This window comes from Antrostomus carolinensis, unplaced genomic scaffold (assembly GCF_000700745.2).
Source record: "Antrostomus carolinensis isolate BGI_N321 unplaced genomic scaffold, ASM70074v2 scaffold3442, whole genome shotgun sequence".
Lineage (NCBI taxonomy): Eukaryota > Metazoa > Chordata > Aves > Caprimulgiformes > Caprimulgidae > Antrostomus > Antrostomus carolinensis.
The window spans coordinates 5,178-24,106 of NW_010298768.1; the positions used below are offsets into that span (position 1 = coordinate 5,178).

General features: G+C 39.1%; 1 protein-coding gene across 1 annotated transcript in view; it reads left to right on the plus strand.

Annotated features, from left to right (window-relative positions):
* The window catches only part of LOC104520753 (amyloid-beta A4 precursor protein-binding family A member 1), a gene marked incomplete at its 5' end in the record, with an annotated part of 22,498 nt that extends 3,971 nt beyond the window's left edge, over nucleotides 1-18,527 (plus strand). The window contains 8 exons of the mRNA XM_010162539.1: nucleotides 5,218-5,250; nucleotides 6,364-6,450; nucleotides 7,039-7,224; nucleotides 10,713-10,892; nucleotides 11,721-11,933; nucleotides 15,979-16,098; nucleotides 16,937-17,077; nucleotides 18,456-18,527. Coding sequence (XP_010160841.1) covers nucleotides 5,218-5,250; nucleotides 6,364-6,450; nucleotides 7,039-7,224; nucleotides 10,713-10,892; nucleotides 11,721-11,933; nucleotides 15,979-16,098; nucleotides 16,937-17,077; nucleotides 18,456-18,527 — 1,032 coding nt within the window. The remainder of the gene's footprint in view (nucleotides 1-5,217; nucleotides 5,251-6,363; nucleotides 6,451-7,038; nucleotides 7,225-10,712; nucleotides 10,893-11,720; nucleotides 11,934-15,978; nucleotides 16,099-16,936; nucleotides 17,078-18,455) is intronic.
* Between the last annotated feature and the right edge of the window lie 402 nt (nucleotides 18,528-18,929).

Below are 18,929 nucleotides of genomic sequence, written 5' to 3' on the forward strand. Positions count from 1 at the left end.
AAGGTGTTCTTACATATGTGGTAGTTTTTTCATTTGGGGTTATCTGTGGTTTCAGAAAGGTTAAGTGCCGCACCTTTATGCAAAATAAATCACATGTTTAATGTTGCTTTTGGAAAAAGACTGATAAGGAAAAGTTACTTGATCATTTTAATTCCTTATGGTAATACCTGTGCTGTGTACTCTAAGCCAGAATCTGAAGTGAGCAGTGGTCTAAGTTGTATTTTGCCTGGATGATGAGGGAAAACAGGTTTAGGGTATAACTAGTAAGCACTGCAGCTGCTTCTGGCTTTGTACCTGATGGAACTGGTACTGTGGTAATGTCTGCAGTTATTTTTGACCCTGCTGTGGATACTAGTTTCTCTACCACAAAAGAGCTATAAGCTGATTAAAAAAGAAAAAGAAAAAAGCCCGTGATGGTACAGAGGTGTATGGAAAAAAATAATTTGTCCTGGAATCTGGTATGTTTGTTTTGTTTGTTTGGAAGACAGAAATGCCTACTGATTTCTGTAGGGGCCACAACAAGCAATGGGCATGCTTCTATAAGTTATAACTATGGCATTGTCAACTGAAATCGAGGTGTGTGGAAGAAGTATAGCAGGATTGCAGAGGATGCTGCAATATTCCCACTACCTATCCATGACTGGGTGGTGGGCACGCAGCTTCATCTTCTGCTGATTCAGCTAACTCACTAACTAACACAATCATATATGAAATTTTTCCTTAGTTTAATATTTTTGTGTTCCTCTTTTGTATAGTTTATTTTGGATTCCAACTCAGACTCTGTGTGAAATTGTATAAAAGAGAGAGGGAGAGAGACAGCACGTTAACAGCAAGGCCAGTAGCACTGTCTGTTAAAGTTGACTGATGCTTCCTTCCGATGTTTTCCATGCCAGGCCTTCAGTTCAGTCTATGTATGAAACTTTAGCAGGGAAGCTCCAATTAGAACCATTGGGACACTTCCAGAAATTGTAATTTCACTGACGTTCAAATAGATAAGTTCTTGTAACATCATTTCTGAAAATCATTAACGCCTCTAGCATTTTAGAGGAGGCACAGATGTAGCCTTCCTATTACAGATAAGGCATCTTCTGCCACCTCTGTAGAAGTTTCCACAAACTTAAGCAACTACCGAGCCTTTTGAAAAAGAATGATTGATCTGTGTTCATTGGAGACTCTGCCTTCAGTGACATTTTAAAAGAAGATTTTTCACTCAGCTTTCTAAACCCTGGCAGGTTTTTGGGGGTTCTTCCCAAAGCTACAGTGGAGACCTTTCCCTTACAAAGTCGTCTTCTTTCCTGCTCTGGGTGCAAGTAAGGGTGTGCCTCTCTGTTTAGTAGTCCCTGTGTGTTCTTCCCTTACACTTGGCTGCATGGTAGAAAAGTTGTCTGACTAAAATGCAGAAGAAACTAAAGGTAAGGTCGAGAAGGGAGAGAACTAAGGGCTTCAGTGAGGCTGGATCTAGCAGGGGCATATCACTGAAGGCTGAAAGATTAGCATCAGCTGTCATAGGGAACTGGTATCAGGGGCTGAACTTGAGCCTGGGGCTGGGCAGGAAGTTTGCATCTAGGAGGTAAAGCTTGTGTGGGAGTACACAATAGACAAAGATTGGAAGGGGTGTGTTAGTGAAAACGGGAACAGAATTGATTCAGAGCAGGTCTATGAGGTGTAAGTGTATAATCTTCCTCTGATACTATATGTATTACCTAGAAATTAATTAACAAAATAAAGTTCATTCTGAGGATTCTGTTATGCCTCAGCACTGCAGTGCGTCAAAACAGAAGAAGTCTGTATAGCTCATTTCACTCATAAACTCCGTAATTTATATATCCATATAAATCAACAGGCATGCATATTCTTGGTTGTAGTAATTTTGTCTCAGAGTGGAGGCCAAAGTAATTGCATTTCTGACCAGATAAAACTCTAGCTTGTGCACGTGATACTCTGAAACTGTAAGTATATTTCAGAAAATTGTTGGCTTACTGCATGGCACACAATGCCATTTTACACTTCTTTGACAGTTACTGCTTTTCTACTTCTAGGTGAAGCTCAGGTAAAATACCTCCCTGCACCTTAGGGTCTTTGGTTTATTAGGGTTGGTTTTGGCTGGTTTTTTTGCTGATTGCCATTAAGGCTAAACTTTTTTAGTGAGAAATTCATTGTGACAGATGGAGTTCCCTCTGCCAGATTCATCACTGCATAAGATAGCCTTTAGCCCAAATGTGTAAAATATTGCTTGCACAATGACTGTGATACGTGTTCCTTGCTCATGTTTGTTTACAGAGTGTGCTAAATATTGCATATGAAACATTTATCTGTAGTTAAAGAAAACAAAAGTTACTAATTAAGAATGAGCTTTTAAAGATTTTCACACTTGAAGTTAAGAGTTAAAAAGGGAGGAGAGAGCTTTTTTTACAGCCTGCTGTGAAACACATATGTAACATATGACTGTGTCCCTTTTGAATTTGATAATCCCTATAATGCCTCCTTTTAGCAGAGCCTTCAGACCACATAATCATTCATTTAGAATATAAACAGGTTTTGAAAACAATTCATGCTGCTTGTTTAAACAAGTATCTCCTCAGTTAAAAGTACAAGAGTTGGGGGTTTTCTTGCTTGGGCATTCATCTGAGTTAAAACAGACACACTGCTTTGAAGGCATTCATGATAGATATGTGGTTATTTCATATTTCCACTAGGAGGTACTTTTAGTAATATTTTCACCATTTTCATCATTTTCAAACTGTAGACTCATTTCTTCAGATAGCATACAAAGAAATATCTTTTCAACTTTTAGTTGGAGTGGATCCATAATACTTGTAACAGTAAAAAATTTCATGTTTATACTTACAATTCACAGCTGATCTGCGCTGTTACATTTCACATGTGAACTAACAATTAACTTTCAGTTTCATTTTTCATCAGCAGATTTGAACTGTGTGGCAGATTTGAACATTTTTAGATAAATGCTGATAACAGAATGTAATTTAAGTTAGAACCCATATATAGAAATAGTTTAATATTCTGCACATTTCGTTTATTCGGTGTCATCTAGGTGTTCACTGAGTTGCAGCACATTTTTTCTAGAGGTTAAATGGGTTGAGTAGCAAAAATGGAAGCTTGCTGATTTTTACCAATTTATGATTTTGGAAATTGCTACTAGATACATAGTTCCATTTCATTTACCTCAAATAAAAAGCCTGGACTTATATTAAAAAAAATATTTTTGATTAGATAGTTTATGTTTTTTCTAAGAATACAGAAAGAATCTTTTGATCTAAATTAGCAAAGTAACCTAGTGGAAAAGAGGACTTGCCTGGTAAAATATCTTCCATAGAATTATCATAATTTGTTTTTTTTCATGGACCATAACTTCTTTTACGATGCTTCCGTGTGGTATTAAATCACATATTAAAATTGGTTGTTCCACATCATTACCTTAGTTTTATGAAATATTTTTAAGTCATTCTTCAAAAAATTAAAATACCACTAAGACCAGGTGCTTCCATTGCAAGAGCAGAATTTTCAGTGAATTAAATGACAACGTATTTCGATTAATCTTTGATTCTGCATTGTAAACCTCTAGCTCAAGGATTTTTTTAACTCTTTTTCTTCTTTTTGGTCTTTGCTTTTCTTCTTTTGTGAGATCCATCACTCTGTAAAGTCTGGGGAGGGGAGGAAATTGTGTGAAGGGGACCTTGATTTTGGAAAAGAATTAACATTTTCTATCTCATTAGTGTCTCCCCCTTGCCCAGTGTATGGCAGGCAGCTGTTACTGAAGATGAGTATATTATTTCTGAGTACCAATGTAAATTAGTGTTAATATAATGAACAGCCTGCAGCATGAGGCAGTTCTAATTGCTTTTGCAATAGTTTGCAATCACCAGGCTATAAAATATTTCTTGGTTTCAAAAAGGTGACTAAAAGCTGGTGTGAGTGATTATATTTGTAAATAAGCAGCAAGGTGTAAAGTTTCAGTAGCTGCTTTCAGATTTGTTTAGACAAAACCTGACAGATTTTAGTTGTGAGCACCAGTATAAAATGTTTGATGTGTCTTGTGATTCAGTCCTCCTGTTGATTCTTCATGAAAGTAGTTAGCCATGAGTGTCTATGAAGCCTGTAATGTTAAGCCTCCTTCCCACCACAAACACACTTGTTAATTTAGTTAGATAAGAGGCTGTTATTGTTGGAAGTAAAAAGATATAAGCCAAGCCTGGTCAGTATTGCATTTCTTCAGTAAGCAGGTCAGTAAGTTCAGTTCGCCTTGGTTTGAATTGATGATTGCAAGACTGTAAGAATGATGCTTGTTTGTGTTGTTATTGTTGCCACGGTAATGACACATAAGGAATCAGTTTGTTGAAATAGGTTGATAGATCTCTGGATGTAAATCAGTTAAACTACTTAATGTCAAAAGACCTGTTTTGAGGTGTTTGTGGAACTGAAGTACCTGCTCCACTGCCTTAATGAAAAAGTGTGGTGGTGTGGACACATCTTTGTGCAGGTGTCACAGGAAAACCTGTTGTCCAGATGTGCAGTGCTTGCGTTGGTATGGGCATATTTGCATAGAAGAAAGAGAAAATGGAGGTGAAAGTTACCTTCTGTTATTTTGTTTTTTTCAGGAAAAAGTAGCGTAGTTTTAGGGAGGTTATTTTTTAAAGACTATTTTAAGTATGAGAGCACTAGGAAACTTGAATCTAAATTCTTTAGATCTGAAAAAGCTGGAATGGTTAAGTTTCTTCTCTCACCTTTTACACCTTTTACCTTACTACTTCGAAAGGAGTAACCTCATGGTTTACACTGCTATAAATGAGGTGAAGCACCACTTTTTTTCCTTAAAAAAAAAAACCCCAAGAAACAAGCCTCCCAACCCCCCCTTGTTTGCTGCAAGTAACATTTTAAATTAAAAAAAAACAACAACAAACAAAACAAAACAAATCCTTTGGTGTTTCCTGACTCTTTTGGTGTAGTTTCTTTTCTTTACTTTAAAAAAAAAAAAAAAACAAAACAAAAAAACCAAACAGTAATTGTGATTGGCAATAATTTTAGAATTTATTTTTAAGCCAACAAGAAAAGGAGGAAATTAAACTAAGCAGGGACTAATTTAGAACAGCTAGTAATCTGTGAGCCCTGGCATTAGCATGCAGATTCCTGCTTGACTTGGAGTCTCTGTGAGTTCTTCTCTAACTATTCTCCTGTCTCTGTTTGTTCCATGCTAAGCAGATGGCCCAGAAATTAGCCAAAAGCAGGAAGAAGGTGCAGTACAAACTCCATCAGCTTGATGTTATGCCTGTTCTTTTGTTTTCTGTGAGGGTTTTTTGCCTTTCTTTTTATTTTTTCTTTTTATTTTCTGCATCCAGCAAGTTTTTTTTAGATTTATTTCTGAGCCACCATACAAGTTGACATTTCTCAGAAATCAGTTCCCTGATTGGCCATTTTTTGTTGCTTATCATTAGCCATTTCATGTTAGAAATAGAGTAAAGATTGGATTTATCAAATGGTTACAGGCAGTACCCAAAATGCAAACTAAAGAAACAGGACTGACGTGGCAAAGGTTTTAAGTCTGTAAAATGGTAGATTAAAATTAAGTTTGTGGGGGTTTTTTTTTAATTTTATCTTTCTATAAAAGTGCTTTGATTCATAGATACGTCAAATTGCTGGATGCAAAAAAGAAAAAAGTTTATATATGTACACACAATAATATGCTGAGATTGACTCATCTTAGTAATAAGTTTTGTTTGTGGAATTTTTAAGTATCTTTTAACAAGTCTAATTTTTAAAAAAATTTCAAGTGTTTGCTTTCTGTTAACAAACTGTGACTTCTAAACTGGGTTAATGCTTGAATGGTATGTTGTCTGACTGTGAAGGACTTCTTACCAGAACTGCATTATGGATTGCTTAAACTGTACCTACCTGTGGTACAGATTTTTCCATTCATCTTGGCAGTCACTGTTGGCCCATATAGACGTTCCTCAGGCAAGAAATGCTGTTAGGCCTTTCTATGGCTTGTGTGAAAAACCTTCTTTAAATTTGGATTCATAGTGTGGAGAAAATGGGAGAATCATTTTGATTTTCATGAAATCTTTATGTTGTTCATGTTGCAGTCAGGTATGATTTTACTGAATCAGTAAAAATAGCAGGGAAGCTTTTATGGGGTTAACAATTTTTCAAAGAATAGCCAGTTCACTTTCATGTATATATATAATATATAGTTTCCATATCTTTGTGTTTAGCTTCTGCAGTCTAATACTCTATCTTGCATTGCTGTTCTGGTGACTGTGTCTTAGCGTGCCCCTGTTTATGAGCTAACATAATCAGTAACTATGTTACCTAATGTGTTCATTTAACTCTTACTTCATTTATTTGCAGGCTCCAGAAGGTGAATCTCAACCCATGACTGAAGTGGACCTCTTCATTTCTACACAGAGAATAAAAGTACTGAATGCAGACACACAGGTATAGACAGACGCCTTTGTCAGTATTGTGGGAGTAGGCTACTGAAACAGGCTTCCACCTACCTGACAAAATTTGTTCTTCAAGAAGTGCTAGCTCTTGTATTTCCCTCCAGGACTTCCTAGTAAGAAATCCATGCTCAAAAGCTGTGTCATACATGCAATTACTCTGGTGTATCAGACTGTAGAAATTACTAGAATTTGTAAGTAAGCTAATTGCAGTCAGCTCATTTCTTATGATCAATGATGCATCAAGAATTGATTGTGCCCAGAGTAGCCTAAAATGTTTGGCAGTGGTGATTTCAAGTTCATAGTCCTTTGTACTTACATGCCCAGCGTTATTCAGGTTCTGATATTGAGGTCTTTATGTGCTTTTTCACTGAAACACAACTGTAGTTTGTAAAACCTGCTCTTTGCTTTACTTTTGGAAAGTGAAGCTCTTTTTTTTTTATTGGCTTGTCCTTTCATGCATGACAGATATTACAGACTTCACTTAACAAAGGTCTTATATTGCTAATTGTTTTCATAAAACTAGATGTCCAATAAGAACTTAATTAAAATAGCTATTCATGTTGGTTTTTGTATTCCCCAGGAAACCATGATGGATCATCCACTGCGGACCATTTCTTACATTGCAGATATAGGAAATATAGTTGTTTTGATGGCTCGTAGGCGAATGCCACGGTCTAACTCCCAGGATAATGTGGAAGCATCTCACCCTTCCCAAGATGGAAAGAGGCAGTACAAAATGATTTGCCATGTCTTTGAATCTGAGGATGTAAGGAATTACTCTCTCTTGTAATTTTCTAGGGGTGGAAATGTAATCACCTTTTGATAGGCTTGAAATCCATTCCAAGTGGTCCTGCTTGTTCATTAACTGCAGCCAAATATTTCCTCTAAGCAGAGGAACTTGTCTTCTCTTTGCATGTTTGGACCTGACATTTTATTCACAAAATTGATGCTTGTAGAAATACAAGATTTTTAAGCTTCTTCACTGCCTTCCAGTAACAATGGAAGGAGGGTCCAATTGCCACAGCTTATAAATACCAACTCTGATTCTGCATGTGAGAGTGAAAGTCTATCAGAGATGCTTATTTTCCTAGGGAAATTCTAATCCCAAGTAATGCATCAAGGGTCATTGATACTTACTAGAAAGGGTGATATTCTTTTTTTGTGTGTGTGTGTGAGACGGAGGAGAGTTTTGTGAGGGAGTAGTTGCTGACATCATATCAAAAAGTGAGCAAAGAAAATTGGTAATTCCTGCAGTCCCAAAGTATGCTGAATAGAGACACAGCTAAGTAAATTCTTGTCTCTGGTGCAGGTTACTAAGTTACTTTGTATAGGACCCGGTGTCCTGTCTTCACAAGCAATGTGTATTACTTGCTGATTTTATGCACTTTTTAAAGCTCAGTAACTGAAAGGTAGATCAAACACACCAAACTGAAGTGGCTAGATAAGTAGTTGTCAAGATCATAATCAAGTTAGCCTTAATAGTGTGGGAAAATAAAATATCTCAGTTCTAAGTCCTCCAAATAGCAGAGTATTAAGAGAAGTAAGGTGAAAATATCAATTTATTGTAAAATCCTCATATATCTTCCACTCTACAGTGTACCAGCAAGGACTTTGAGATGGAAAGGTTTTCTTGAATAAGCAACTGATTCTATGTAATGATGAATCTGTTCTAAACCCATGTTTGGATATATTATTTGGTTGCAGAATAAAGTATATATACAACCCACTGCTCAGATTAAAAAGTAAGGACAAGAGCACTGACAGAAGCAATCCTCTATGAAAATTTTGACAGGCAGTGTAAAAAATTGTGAATTTTTTTCCCTAAAATAATATGTAAGCCAGTTTTGCAAAGCCTTTCAAGAAACTGATATGAAAATAAAAAGAGTAGCCAATTTTTTTTTTGCTTAGTGTGACTTGATATGCTGCCCACTTTGAGGCTGCTGTTCCTGTGTTTCTAGTCACAAGTTTGGACGCTGCTAGCTCTCTTACTGGCCATCTGAAAAAGCAAAAAATCAATTAACTGTCAGATGCCAGAGGATGGGGCTCATTTTCCTTCAGTGTGTGGTGGTTCGACTATCATCCAAACTTCCTGGGTCTGTTTCCCAGGCTACTGCTAATACTTTGGCTAGGTGGAATCCACGCGTCCTTTTAGGGATCACTGACGTTACTTCCTGTGGTTTATTTGGATCAGCCCAAATTTGTGTCAGATATGATCCTCCCTATGTCACTAGATATTGGCCTGGAGAGTGCATGCCTGTAGATCCAGTACAAGCATTGCTCAGTGATGTGAAAATATCCTGAGAAATTGTGGGAGATTGTACCAGCTCTCTTTAGTCATGGTATAGTTCAAATAGCTTGCAGAATTTATCTCAGATACCAGAATGACTAAGAAAGAGTTAGAATGGAAACATTGTAGCACCTGTTAGCAGCAAGGAGATGGCAGCTTCAAAGATTTTGTACATCCAGTGGAGTAGTACATGTTTATATTATAAAACTCATGTATGTTTCACTGTCACCTTTTCTTCTCTTGGGACAGCTGGGTATTTAACAGAATTTACCCAGTAAATGACAGAGGAGTTGTAAGCCCTAAAGGGAGTGTTGGCCAGAATGTCTCTGCTTGGAAGAGTCCTTATCTAAGGAGGACAGCACCAAATTTCCAACTGTGTTTAGGGCTGGATCTTCAAATGAGCTGAACCCTAGTGATAGGTCTAAATGCTGGGTGTCTGCATGAGACTTGATCTCTTCTGGGAGGAAAGATACATGTGTATGAATGTAAAATCTGCTTTTATCTCCTCACCTCGGTTACTGGGCTATGGAGATGTAGTTTTCCTATTTTCTTGCTATCCTGTTCTTGCTGTCAAAACTAGGTTGATCTGAGCATTAGTAAAATACTGCCAGTCTAGATGTTGGCCTTGTCAGCACCAGCAATCATCCTGTTCTCATCAGCAGGTTTATTGCTAGTTGCTTTAAGATACGATCAGCTTTTTGTTTCAGGGTTGGGAATCTTTCTGTTATTAGGGACCAAACTGGGCTTTCGATACAGCTGGCAGGCTGTATAAAAATACACCTCAGCAGTATTTATCACCAGCACTGCCCCAAGCCTACCTTGTCAGCTATGGAGTTCTCCTCTTCTCTTCCCTCTCTTCACCACAGCCAGCACTGTTCTCCAGGGGACTGATTGAGCACACGTTGTGGCCAGCTGCTGTGCCCTACACAGTGTCGCTTACTGCACGTATCGCTCCAGTTACACAAAGCAGCACTCTGCACCATGCTGTGCTGCTTTCCTCTCCTGTCCATTACCTGTCTTCTACTAACCACGGTCACTGCCTCAAAGGGAGGCATTCCTCTGATTGCTGTTTCCAGCTGCATCCCCCACCTTGCATGACACAGAGCTTTCCCCATGTCTGCCTTGTGCTCAGTTTCTCCCCCACTGCTGCAGATACAGAACAGCTCACAGTGGGCGCAATGCAGTGTCCTGAGCCTTAGGCCATGTTTGGTGGCCTTAGGTGCAGAGAAGGCTACAGGAAACTGCAGGTGCAAGAGAGTGGACACGAAGGACAGGCTGAGAAGGAAAGGTGCAGGGAACTGGCAGAGTCATGGGAGTAGGAGGGAGGGAGACAAGAAATGTAGGGGAGAGAGGTTGAAGGAGGTAGCAGGGTGGAGGAGGAGATGTGTATGACCATTTTTAGTGACTTCAAGACTTGGATACAGTCACTAGTTGCTGCCCTTTTCCTCTTTCATCTGAGACTGAGGTAGGAGCAGCCAATAAGGATGTGATGGTGTTAAAGGAAGGTAGGAAAAATGTGGTTGTGTGTTTTCTAGTAGACATTTTCATTTTCACTGATGGCTTGTCAGAGAATGGCATTGCTTCTTCTAGAAGGGAGAGCCATCTAGGAGCTTCATGTGTGGGAGGAATTGAAGGTGCAGGCTATAGTCACTACAGCAGTTATATAAAATTTACCTTTATATTAGCAGTTCTTACCTGTGCAAGGATGGCTTCATTTATATTTCTCATTTATAATTGCTTACCAAGCTGGATTCATGGCACAGGTGAACATGCTGATATTTTGTGGCTCTTTAAAATTATTTTTTAATGCACAAATAGTTTTTAAACTGGATTGCAGTAACTTGACTTGTAGTTTCATCAACTTGATGATCCATTTTACAGTGTGATTGTAACAGAGAAAGTATCAGTGGACAAGACCATCAGAATGTTTCACTTTTTTCTTTTGTCTTCCCTGGGAACTGCTACAGGCACAGCTGATTGCACAGTCCATAGGTCAAGCATTTAGTGTGGCCTACCAGGAATTTCTGAGGGCAAACGGAATCAACCCAGAAGACCTTAGCCAGAAGGAGTATAGTGACTTGCTCAATACCCAGGACATGTACAACGATGACCTGATTCACTTCTCCAAATCTGAAAACTGCAAAGATGTATGTATCTTTTTTTTTCTTTTCCGTAACAGCATTAAGCTGCTCTGTACCAGTTGCAGGCCCATGCTAGCAGAAATCATAAAACCATTAATACTTCCTATAAATTATCTCAGTGAGTCTAGAGTATCCTCCCAAGTAGGACACCCTATCATCAATTCTGTTTCAAAGGCAAAAATTTTCAAAATCTTTCAAAATTTTCAAAAATTTTTCAGCAGTGATTTACCATCTTGTTCTTCTTACCAAACAGTTTTCAGACATGTTTGCCATTGTATGTTAGTGAAATGAATTTAAGACAGATTAACAGAGTAATACAGTTCAACAGATTACAGTAAGCAGTACAAAATGTGTAGAGGCACAGGAGTTTGTGAAAGTGACTGATTCCAGATTTTAAAGGATTGTATTTGCTGAAAGGATTTGCAGCTTGGTTAGTAAAGCTCAGTGCAGCACTGCAACACACGGGTAGTGATTTTCCAATCCACAGTCATAAAATCTTGCAATCTGTTCCTGTTTAGCTTTGTCCACCAAAGCCCATGGCACCAGGGTTTCTTCCACTCCAGTGTCCTCTGCTCAGATGCAGAAATAAGTTGAGAGATGTTTCACACTAAGCAAAATCTATATTGTGTACTGTTGATTATTTCATGTTTGAATACAAATGAAATCTAGTAAAATGTGTACACTATTTTGTTTTACCTCTGAACTAGAAACACAAGTTGCAAGTAAGGTGGGGTATGTGTTGGTTTGCTGTATGAATTTTTGGGAGGGGAGGTGTTAATCAGTTCTGTAGGTGTGAAGAAGCTTTTTTTTAAAACACTTTTTCTCATGTTACAGGTTTACATTGAAAAGCAAAAGGGAGAAATCCTAGGTGTAGTGATTGTGGAGTCTGGCTGGGGATCCATTTTGCCTACAGTTATCATAGCCAACATGATGCATGGAGGACCAGCAGAGAAGTCTGGGAAGCTGAACATAGGGGACCAGATCATGTCAATCAATGGGACCAGTTTGGTTGGTTTACCACTCTCAACGTGTCAGAGCATTATAAAGGTATGGAAAATGTTTCTGGAAGTTACATGTTTTAAAAGGGTTACATAATAGGAGAGCAGGAAGTATGTCACTCTTAAGTAAGTTCTTAAACAAATGTTTTTATAGCACTTTCCATTTCATGATCTTTAAACTACAGTGGAAATTATGCTACAGAAATTTTCTGACTCCCAGAAACTGAGCTGTGCCATACAGCTGGTATAGACAAAGACTCTGCAGAACTTCACTCCACAAAAGAATATTTTGTTTAGAAGAAAGGTGCTACCAGATATTCAGCTGAAGACACTTAAAATTTTATTTGACAAATGGAGGCACAGGTGCCTAATATTGTACTAGGCCATATTAGCTGTTTAAATGCCTGTAGTATCTGACTGAAATAGAGCTGGTGCTTTGTTGTTGTTTCTAACTATTTTTACAAATTTTAAACTTTGAATTAAAGACGTACATCCTCTGTAGAAACTTTCCCTCAGTTATTTGAAAGTGTGATGCTTCTCTTCGCTTGGCTAAATGGGATATTTTATTTAGAGCTTTCTCCTATTTGTCAGAAAAGTATGTGACTGCAAAAAACATGCAGGTCAGCTGAAACTGAACAGTATAGAATCATAGAATCATAGAATGGTTTGGGTTGGAAGGGACCTTAAAGATCATCTAGTTCCAACCCCCCTGCCATGAGCAGGGACACCTTACACTAGATCAGGTTACTCAAAGCCTCATCCACCCTGGTCTTAAACACTTCCAGGGAGGGGGCATCTACAACCTCTTTGGGCAACCTGTTCCAGTGTCTCACCACCCTCACACTAAAGAACTTCTTCCTAATATCTAATCTAAACCTACCCTCTTTCAGTTTAAAGCCATTATCTGGGGTAGCTGTAGCATACAAGGGAATAAGTATTTGAACATCAGAGTTTCAAGAGCTCAAAAGGTTGAATGTTGGAGGTGAAGCTATATGGACTTTGTTATTTGTCAAAATAGCCCCACAGAGCTCCTGCAGATCATAACGTGTAGGCACATAATGTAAGGCTGGTGGTCTACTGTACAGAAATCCTTCTCTGATATCTTAGGAATATGCCTGTTAAACTTATTTAGGCAACTTTCTGTTAACAACTTGTATTATGTAATATGGGTTTTTCTGCATTTTGTACTTTTTAAAATTGCAAAGTAAATTTGGCATTTACAAAGTAGATTTACAAAGTAAATTTTTAATTTTTGTCCATGGATTAGTTTATAGCAAACATCGTAGTTCAGGCATTAGGAAAGACTTGCCATTCTGCTTTCCAAAAATGTTGGTGCTGAGTTCTGATGAGTAATAGATGCGTAAGTCACTGAACCAGCCATTTTAGATTCAGGGAGTAGAAACAGTAGCCTGGAAGTGTAGCATACTAAAAAATGTAGCAAAATCAGTCTTACATTTGTGAAGGAAGAGAAAAAGAACCCATATTGCATTTCTTTGTGCGAGCTTCAGTGGAACAAAACTCCTTGCAAATTTAGGCTCTCATGTTGGCCATACAGGTTTATTTCTAAACCTGTGATGAGTTACACTTCTCTGATTCAGAGGCTTTTCAGGTGGAGTTTTGTTGTGCTCATCTGTGCCTTCACAAAACAGAAACAGCCCGCTTCGCTGTTTCCAGCTTCCGCAGACCTTTCTCTTCCTCAGTGATACTGATGTTGCCATAGGAACTGCTAGCCATTTATTTTGTCTTTCTAAAGAGAAGATAGTCAGTATGTTTGCAGGTCCTCATAACCATATATCTGGAGCTATAGCGCTTCTGGTAACAAGTATATATACCACTGAATGATCTAAGCACACATTTAAATGTGGCAGAAATATGTTGGAATTTCAGATTTCTTTATCATGCTGTAAGGACTCCTATGAAAAGATGAGACTATTATGTAGATAAGAACATCTTGCAGATAAGAAAATTTCAGCATTATGGATGTAATCTCTGCTCCTAATTGACCATAAACGAATTGCAAACTGACAGAGCTCAGAAGAAGCTTTCCATATGTGGTAGTTATGCCCTAATTGTATTTTGCTGCTCTATCTTTTTCAGAGGTATCTGGTGTTGGCTACTATCAGAAGGAGACTCAGGGACTAGACAAGCAAATAAATTGGTCAGATTGTGCAATTGTTTCTGATCAGCATATCTGGAAATTAGCCACTTTTGAAGTATATGTGCTTTCTGTAAAGTTAGAAAATTATTTTTTGTGGACCATAGTACTCTTTTTTTTTTTCAAGGAATACATAAAATAATTTGCACATTCATCAGGGAGGTAAGACTGCAATGATGCCAACTCTGTAGAGGGCATGTAACCTAAGTGAATTCAGATGACTGAAGTTAGACAGCAAAATTCCTCATAGAATGGGCATCTCCAGTGCTCTGCATGATTCCTGCCCTCCTGGATTTAGACGGCTGAGGCAGAAGCCCCTCAACTTCTGAATAAACATCATACCCACAGCTTAAGACAGGTTAATTAGTCCCTGCCGTCTACTACGTGTTTTGTTGTGAAGAGGTGCACGTAGAAGATGAACGGCCCCTGAGCACGTGTGCGTGCTGCTAACTCCTCACTGGAGCGCAGGAGTCCACAGTCATGGAAGAGATGGCATTCAGACCTTCTTTCTGCCGAGAGATGAGCAGAGGCAGTTCCCACAGCCACATGCTTGGTCCTCTTGTGTTCACACGCCCATTCTTTTGGATCCACTTTCAGTAATGAGCCAAGCTGAGCTCAGCACTGGGTGGAAGTGAGGGCAGCTGTTTCCCATGTGATGATTGCATCCAGTTTAAGGCACAGACAAGAAAACACTCTTAAAGCAGTTAACTCAGGCAGGATGCCATTCTAGCTATTGAAGTCACTGCTGAATCTGGAGTTTAGCTTAGCAGCAGTAATCAGCAGCAGTAAACTGCGTGTAGAGATTTCAGTGTATTACCTTAGCTATAATAGGAATTACTTTTCAGAATTAACCCTTTGAAGTCAGCGTTAGACACCTGTTAGTTGCAGTGGAACAGGTTTCAATTGTACATATAAAAAGAATTCAGAAGTAGGTACTGGAATTGGTAGGTGTTGTATTAAGTAAGGTGGAAGTTGCTGTATTCTTTATAAAGCATTTCTTCCTTGATGTGGATTTTATTTATGTATTTATTTATGGATAATCATTTGTGTGAATGAAGCATTTCAGAAAAATATCTTAACAATCTCTGAGACCTCTGAATACTTGAAGTTGTACAAAGGGACAGATTACAGTTACCTGCTTTTTTACATTTGAGTTTTCATGGAGCCATACAATCACAGAGTTTCTGAGGCTGGCAGTCACCAGTGAAGCTGGTCTGGACTAGTACTGTGGTACAAGGTAGAGCAGGTTGCTTAGGCCTTTGCCCACTGGAGTTTAAATAACTCCAAGGCTGGATACGCCACAGGCTCTCTGGGTAATCTGTTCCAATGTTTTACCACTCTGACAGTGAAAATAAATTTTCCTCCTTCAGTTTATTTCTGGTAGGAAAGAGTTTATGATGAATGTGATATAACTCGTTTAGAAGGAGGAGGAACAGAAATTAGGAGCACTGCTTACCCATGCATGATATGAGCAGGACCTGTCATTTGCTTGACAGAATTGAATATATCCTATTAGGGAAGCCACTTATTTGTAACTATCTTAGCTACTTATTTAAAATTTTATTTCCCATTTCCAGTCATTGGCTTTTTTTTTGTTAGCTGCGTAGACCTGTTTAATATTTTTTTTTATACATTATTTGCATTATCAAATGAAGAAAATGCCAACAAGAAGCTTTGTTTCATAAGACAACTGTGTCAGCTTCTTGGCAAGAAAAAATTTATATTTTATCACTCATTTCACTAAATATTCTGATGCTTGTGTCTGGCATTCAGTGATCAGATTCTGTTACAATGCATTCAAAGAGCTGTTTATTCAGGGCTATTCCCACATCACGATTTTAACGCTTTCCCTGCTGCCCACCCCCCTTCCCGTAGTGCTTATTTGTAAATGCTTCACTCTGTCTTTGCCAGCATTTTTCATGCTGATTTCTTTTCACAGGGTTTGAAAAACCAGGCCCGGGTTAAACTGAACATAGTTAGGTGTCCTCCAGTAACCACAGTCTTGATCAGGAGACCAGACCTCAGATATCAGTTGGGCTTCAGTGTGCAGAATGGGATTGTAAGTAGCTTCCACACTTTCTGGTTAAGCTTTAATATACATGAAACTCCTTCTCCATTTGTGGGTAAGTTTAGGTGTGCGAAGAGGGAAGCTGCTGTTTTCTCCCTTACAGCAAGAAGAGTTGTTTTGTTTTTCTTTGACTCTGCTTACTTCACAGCTTTAGAGTCAGCCAGAAGAAAAGCTGATTTACATTAGATAAACAAAAATGCATAGCACAGGCTGTTTTCAATATGGGTCATTCATGTCTCTGCTCAGGCCATTTGTGGTGGTTTTCACTTGGCTAGCAGCAAAACACAGCCGCCCCCGCCAGACCTTGAACCTGCAGACTAGCAAAACACAAAGTCCTTCAACTTCCCATGACAACTGAAAACATTAATGTGTTATCAGTGTTCTTATAACAAATCCCAGGCTGAAATCAAAACACAGTGCTTTTCTGGCTACTAAAAAGAAACTCAGCTCTGTTCCAGCTGAAAATCAGGACACTATTGCGTGATCTCAGCAGAAAAAGACTGTCCTTGATCCTCTTTTGTTTTAAGGCATCTGCATCCTAAACATTGTTAAACTGTGGCCTTTCGTACACTCTTAAATTTCCAAGCCACAGCACATGTGGTGTAGAACACAAACAGCCTTTTCTGACAGTTTGTTCTGCTCTTAGAAGAGAATAACCAGTAGTTATTTGTCACTAACAAATTTCACTTAGAATCAGTGATTGATTAAATTTTAGAATTTGTTGCAAGCCTCTGTTTAAATTCTGATTTAGAGTTTACAGGCAAAAATTGATAATCTAAAACCTCTCTTCCTTATCCAGACCCCAATAAATTTGTCCTTTCCCTTCCAGATCTGTAGCCTTATGAGAGGAGGCATAGCAGAGCGAGGAGGTGTGCGTGTCGGCCATCGGATCATTGAAATCAATGGACAGAGTGTCGTAGCAACACCACATGAGAAGATTGTTCACATTCTCTCAAATGCTGTTGGTGAGGTAAGAGCAGGCAATGTGTCTTGGCAATATAACATAGTTCATCACTGTTACCAGTAACAACCAGTGGAAACCAGTAACAGGTGGTGTCCCTCAAGGGACGATACTGGGACCAATACTTTTTAGTATCTTCATCAATGACATAGACAGTGGGATTGAGTGTACTTTCAGCAAGCTTGCGGGTGAAACCAAGCTCAGTGGTGCAGTTGATAAGCTTGAGGAAAGGGATATGGCATTAGAGGGACCTTGACAGGCTTGAAAAGAGGGCCATGTCAACTTCATGAAGTTCAGAAAGGCCAAGTGCAAGGTCCTGCACCTGGGTCACGGCAACCCCCAACATCAATACAGACTGGGGGATGAAGGGATTTAGAGCAGCCCCATGGAGAAGGACTTGGGGGTACTGGTGGATGAAAAGCAGGACTTGGTTGGCAATGTGAGCTTGCAGCCCAGAAAGGCAACTGTATCCTGGGCTGCATCAAGAGAAGTGTGGCCAGCAGGTCGAGGGAGGTGATTCTGCCTCTCTACTTCGCTCTGGTGAGACCCAACCTAGAGTACTGTGTCCAGTTCTGGAGTCCTCAGCACAGGAAAGACATGGACCTGTTGGGGTCCAGAGGAGGGCCACAAAAATGATCAGAGGGATGGAACACCTCTCCTATGAAGAAAGGCTGAAAGAGTTGGGACTGTTCAGCCTGGAAAAGAGAAGGCTCCAAGGAGACGTTACTGCAACGTTTTAATATGTAAAGGAGGCTTCTAAGAACGAAGAGAGAGACTTTTTAGCAGGGCCTGTAGCAACAGGATAAGGGGCAACAGTTTTAAACTAAAAGAGGGTAGATTTAGGCTAGATAGAAGGAAGACATTTTTTACAATGAGAGTGGTGAGATACTGGAACAGGTTGCCCAGAGAGGTTGTGGATGCTCCATCCCTGGAAGTGCTCAAATTCAGCTTGGACAGGGCTTTGAGCAACCTGATCTAGTTGCAGATGTCCCTGCTCACTGCAGGGTGGCTTTGAACTAGATGATCTTCCAAGATCCCTCCCAACTCAAACTGTTCCATGATTCTGTGATTCTACCCCTATTAGCCTATTGCTATTCAAATCTAAATAGTGGAAGTGAGAGCAAGCCAGCACACCATTTCTTTCATTACTTACTCGTAGTTCTCCTATGTAATCTGAAAATATGATGTCCATAACTTTAGATGGTTCATTAATATGAAACATACTGTTTCATAAAATCACCACCTGCAATACTTTATTAAGGGTATGAAAACTTTCTCAGGTTTTAACTTTTCCTTCTGTCCTGTATGAGCTTAGCTAGTTCTTCAGCAATGCTCTGTTGTAGCATGCATGTTAGAAATGTTGATTAACTTGTCATATTTCCTCTAGATTCATATGAAGACTATGCCCGCTGCCATGTACAGACTGTTGACTGCGCAAGAGCAACCAGTTTACATCTAAAGCCGACACCTCACCGTCACAATGTGCATGGAGGAAGTTTTTCCTCATTAGTGCTTGTCTCTCTAGTGCTGCATTTCTATGTCTGCAGAGACTTTTCTTTTTCTCTCCTTCACAAACACAAATACACTATTTCTCTCTCCTCCCTCCCTTTTTCCTCTTCTCTCCACCATTTTCCTGTGTTTTGGGAAGGGGCAAAATATATCTATGAGACTATTTTGGTTGCATCCTTTATAAGTGAAATTTCATGCAGTTCCACGTGCAAAACTGGAAAATAACAGCAGCGTTGTTCACAGCAGGATTCACAGAGAAGCTTGACTCTGCTTCATGCTACATAATCAGTTTTATTTTTGTGGCTGTAATTTGACAAACTGACTAAATGTTGCTGAATTAAAGTTGTCTTTA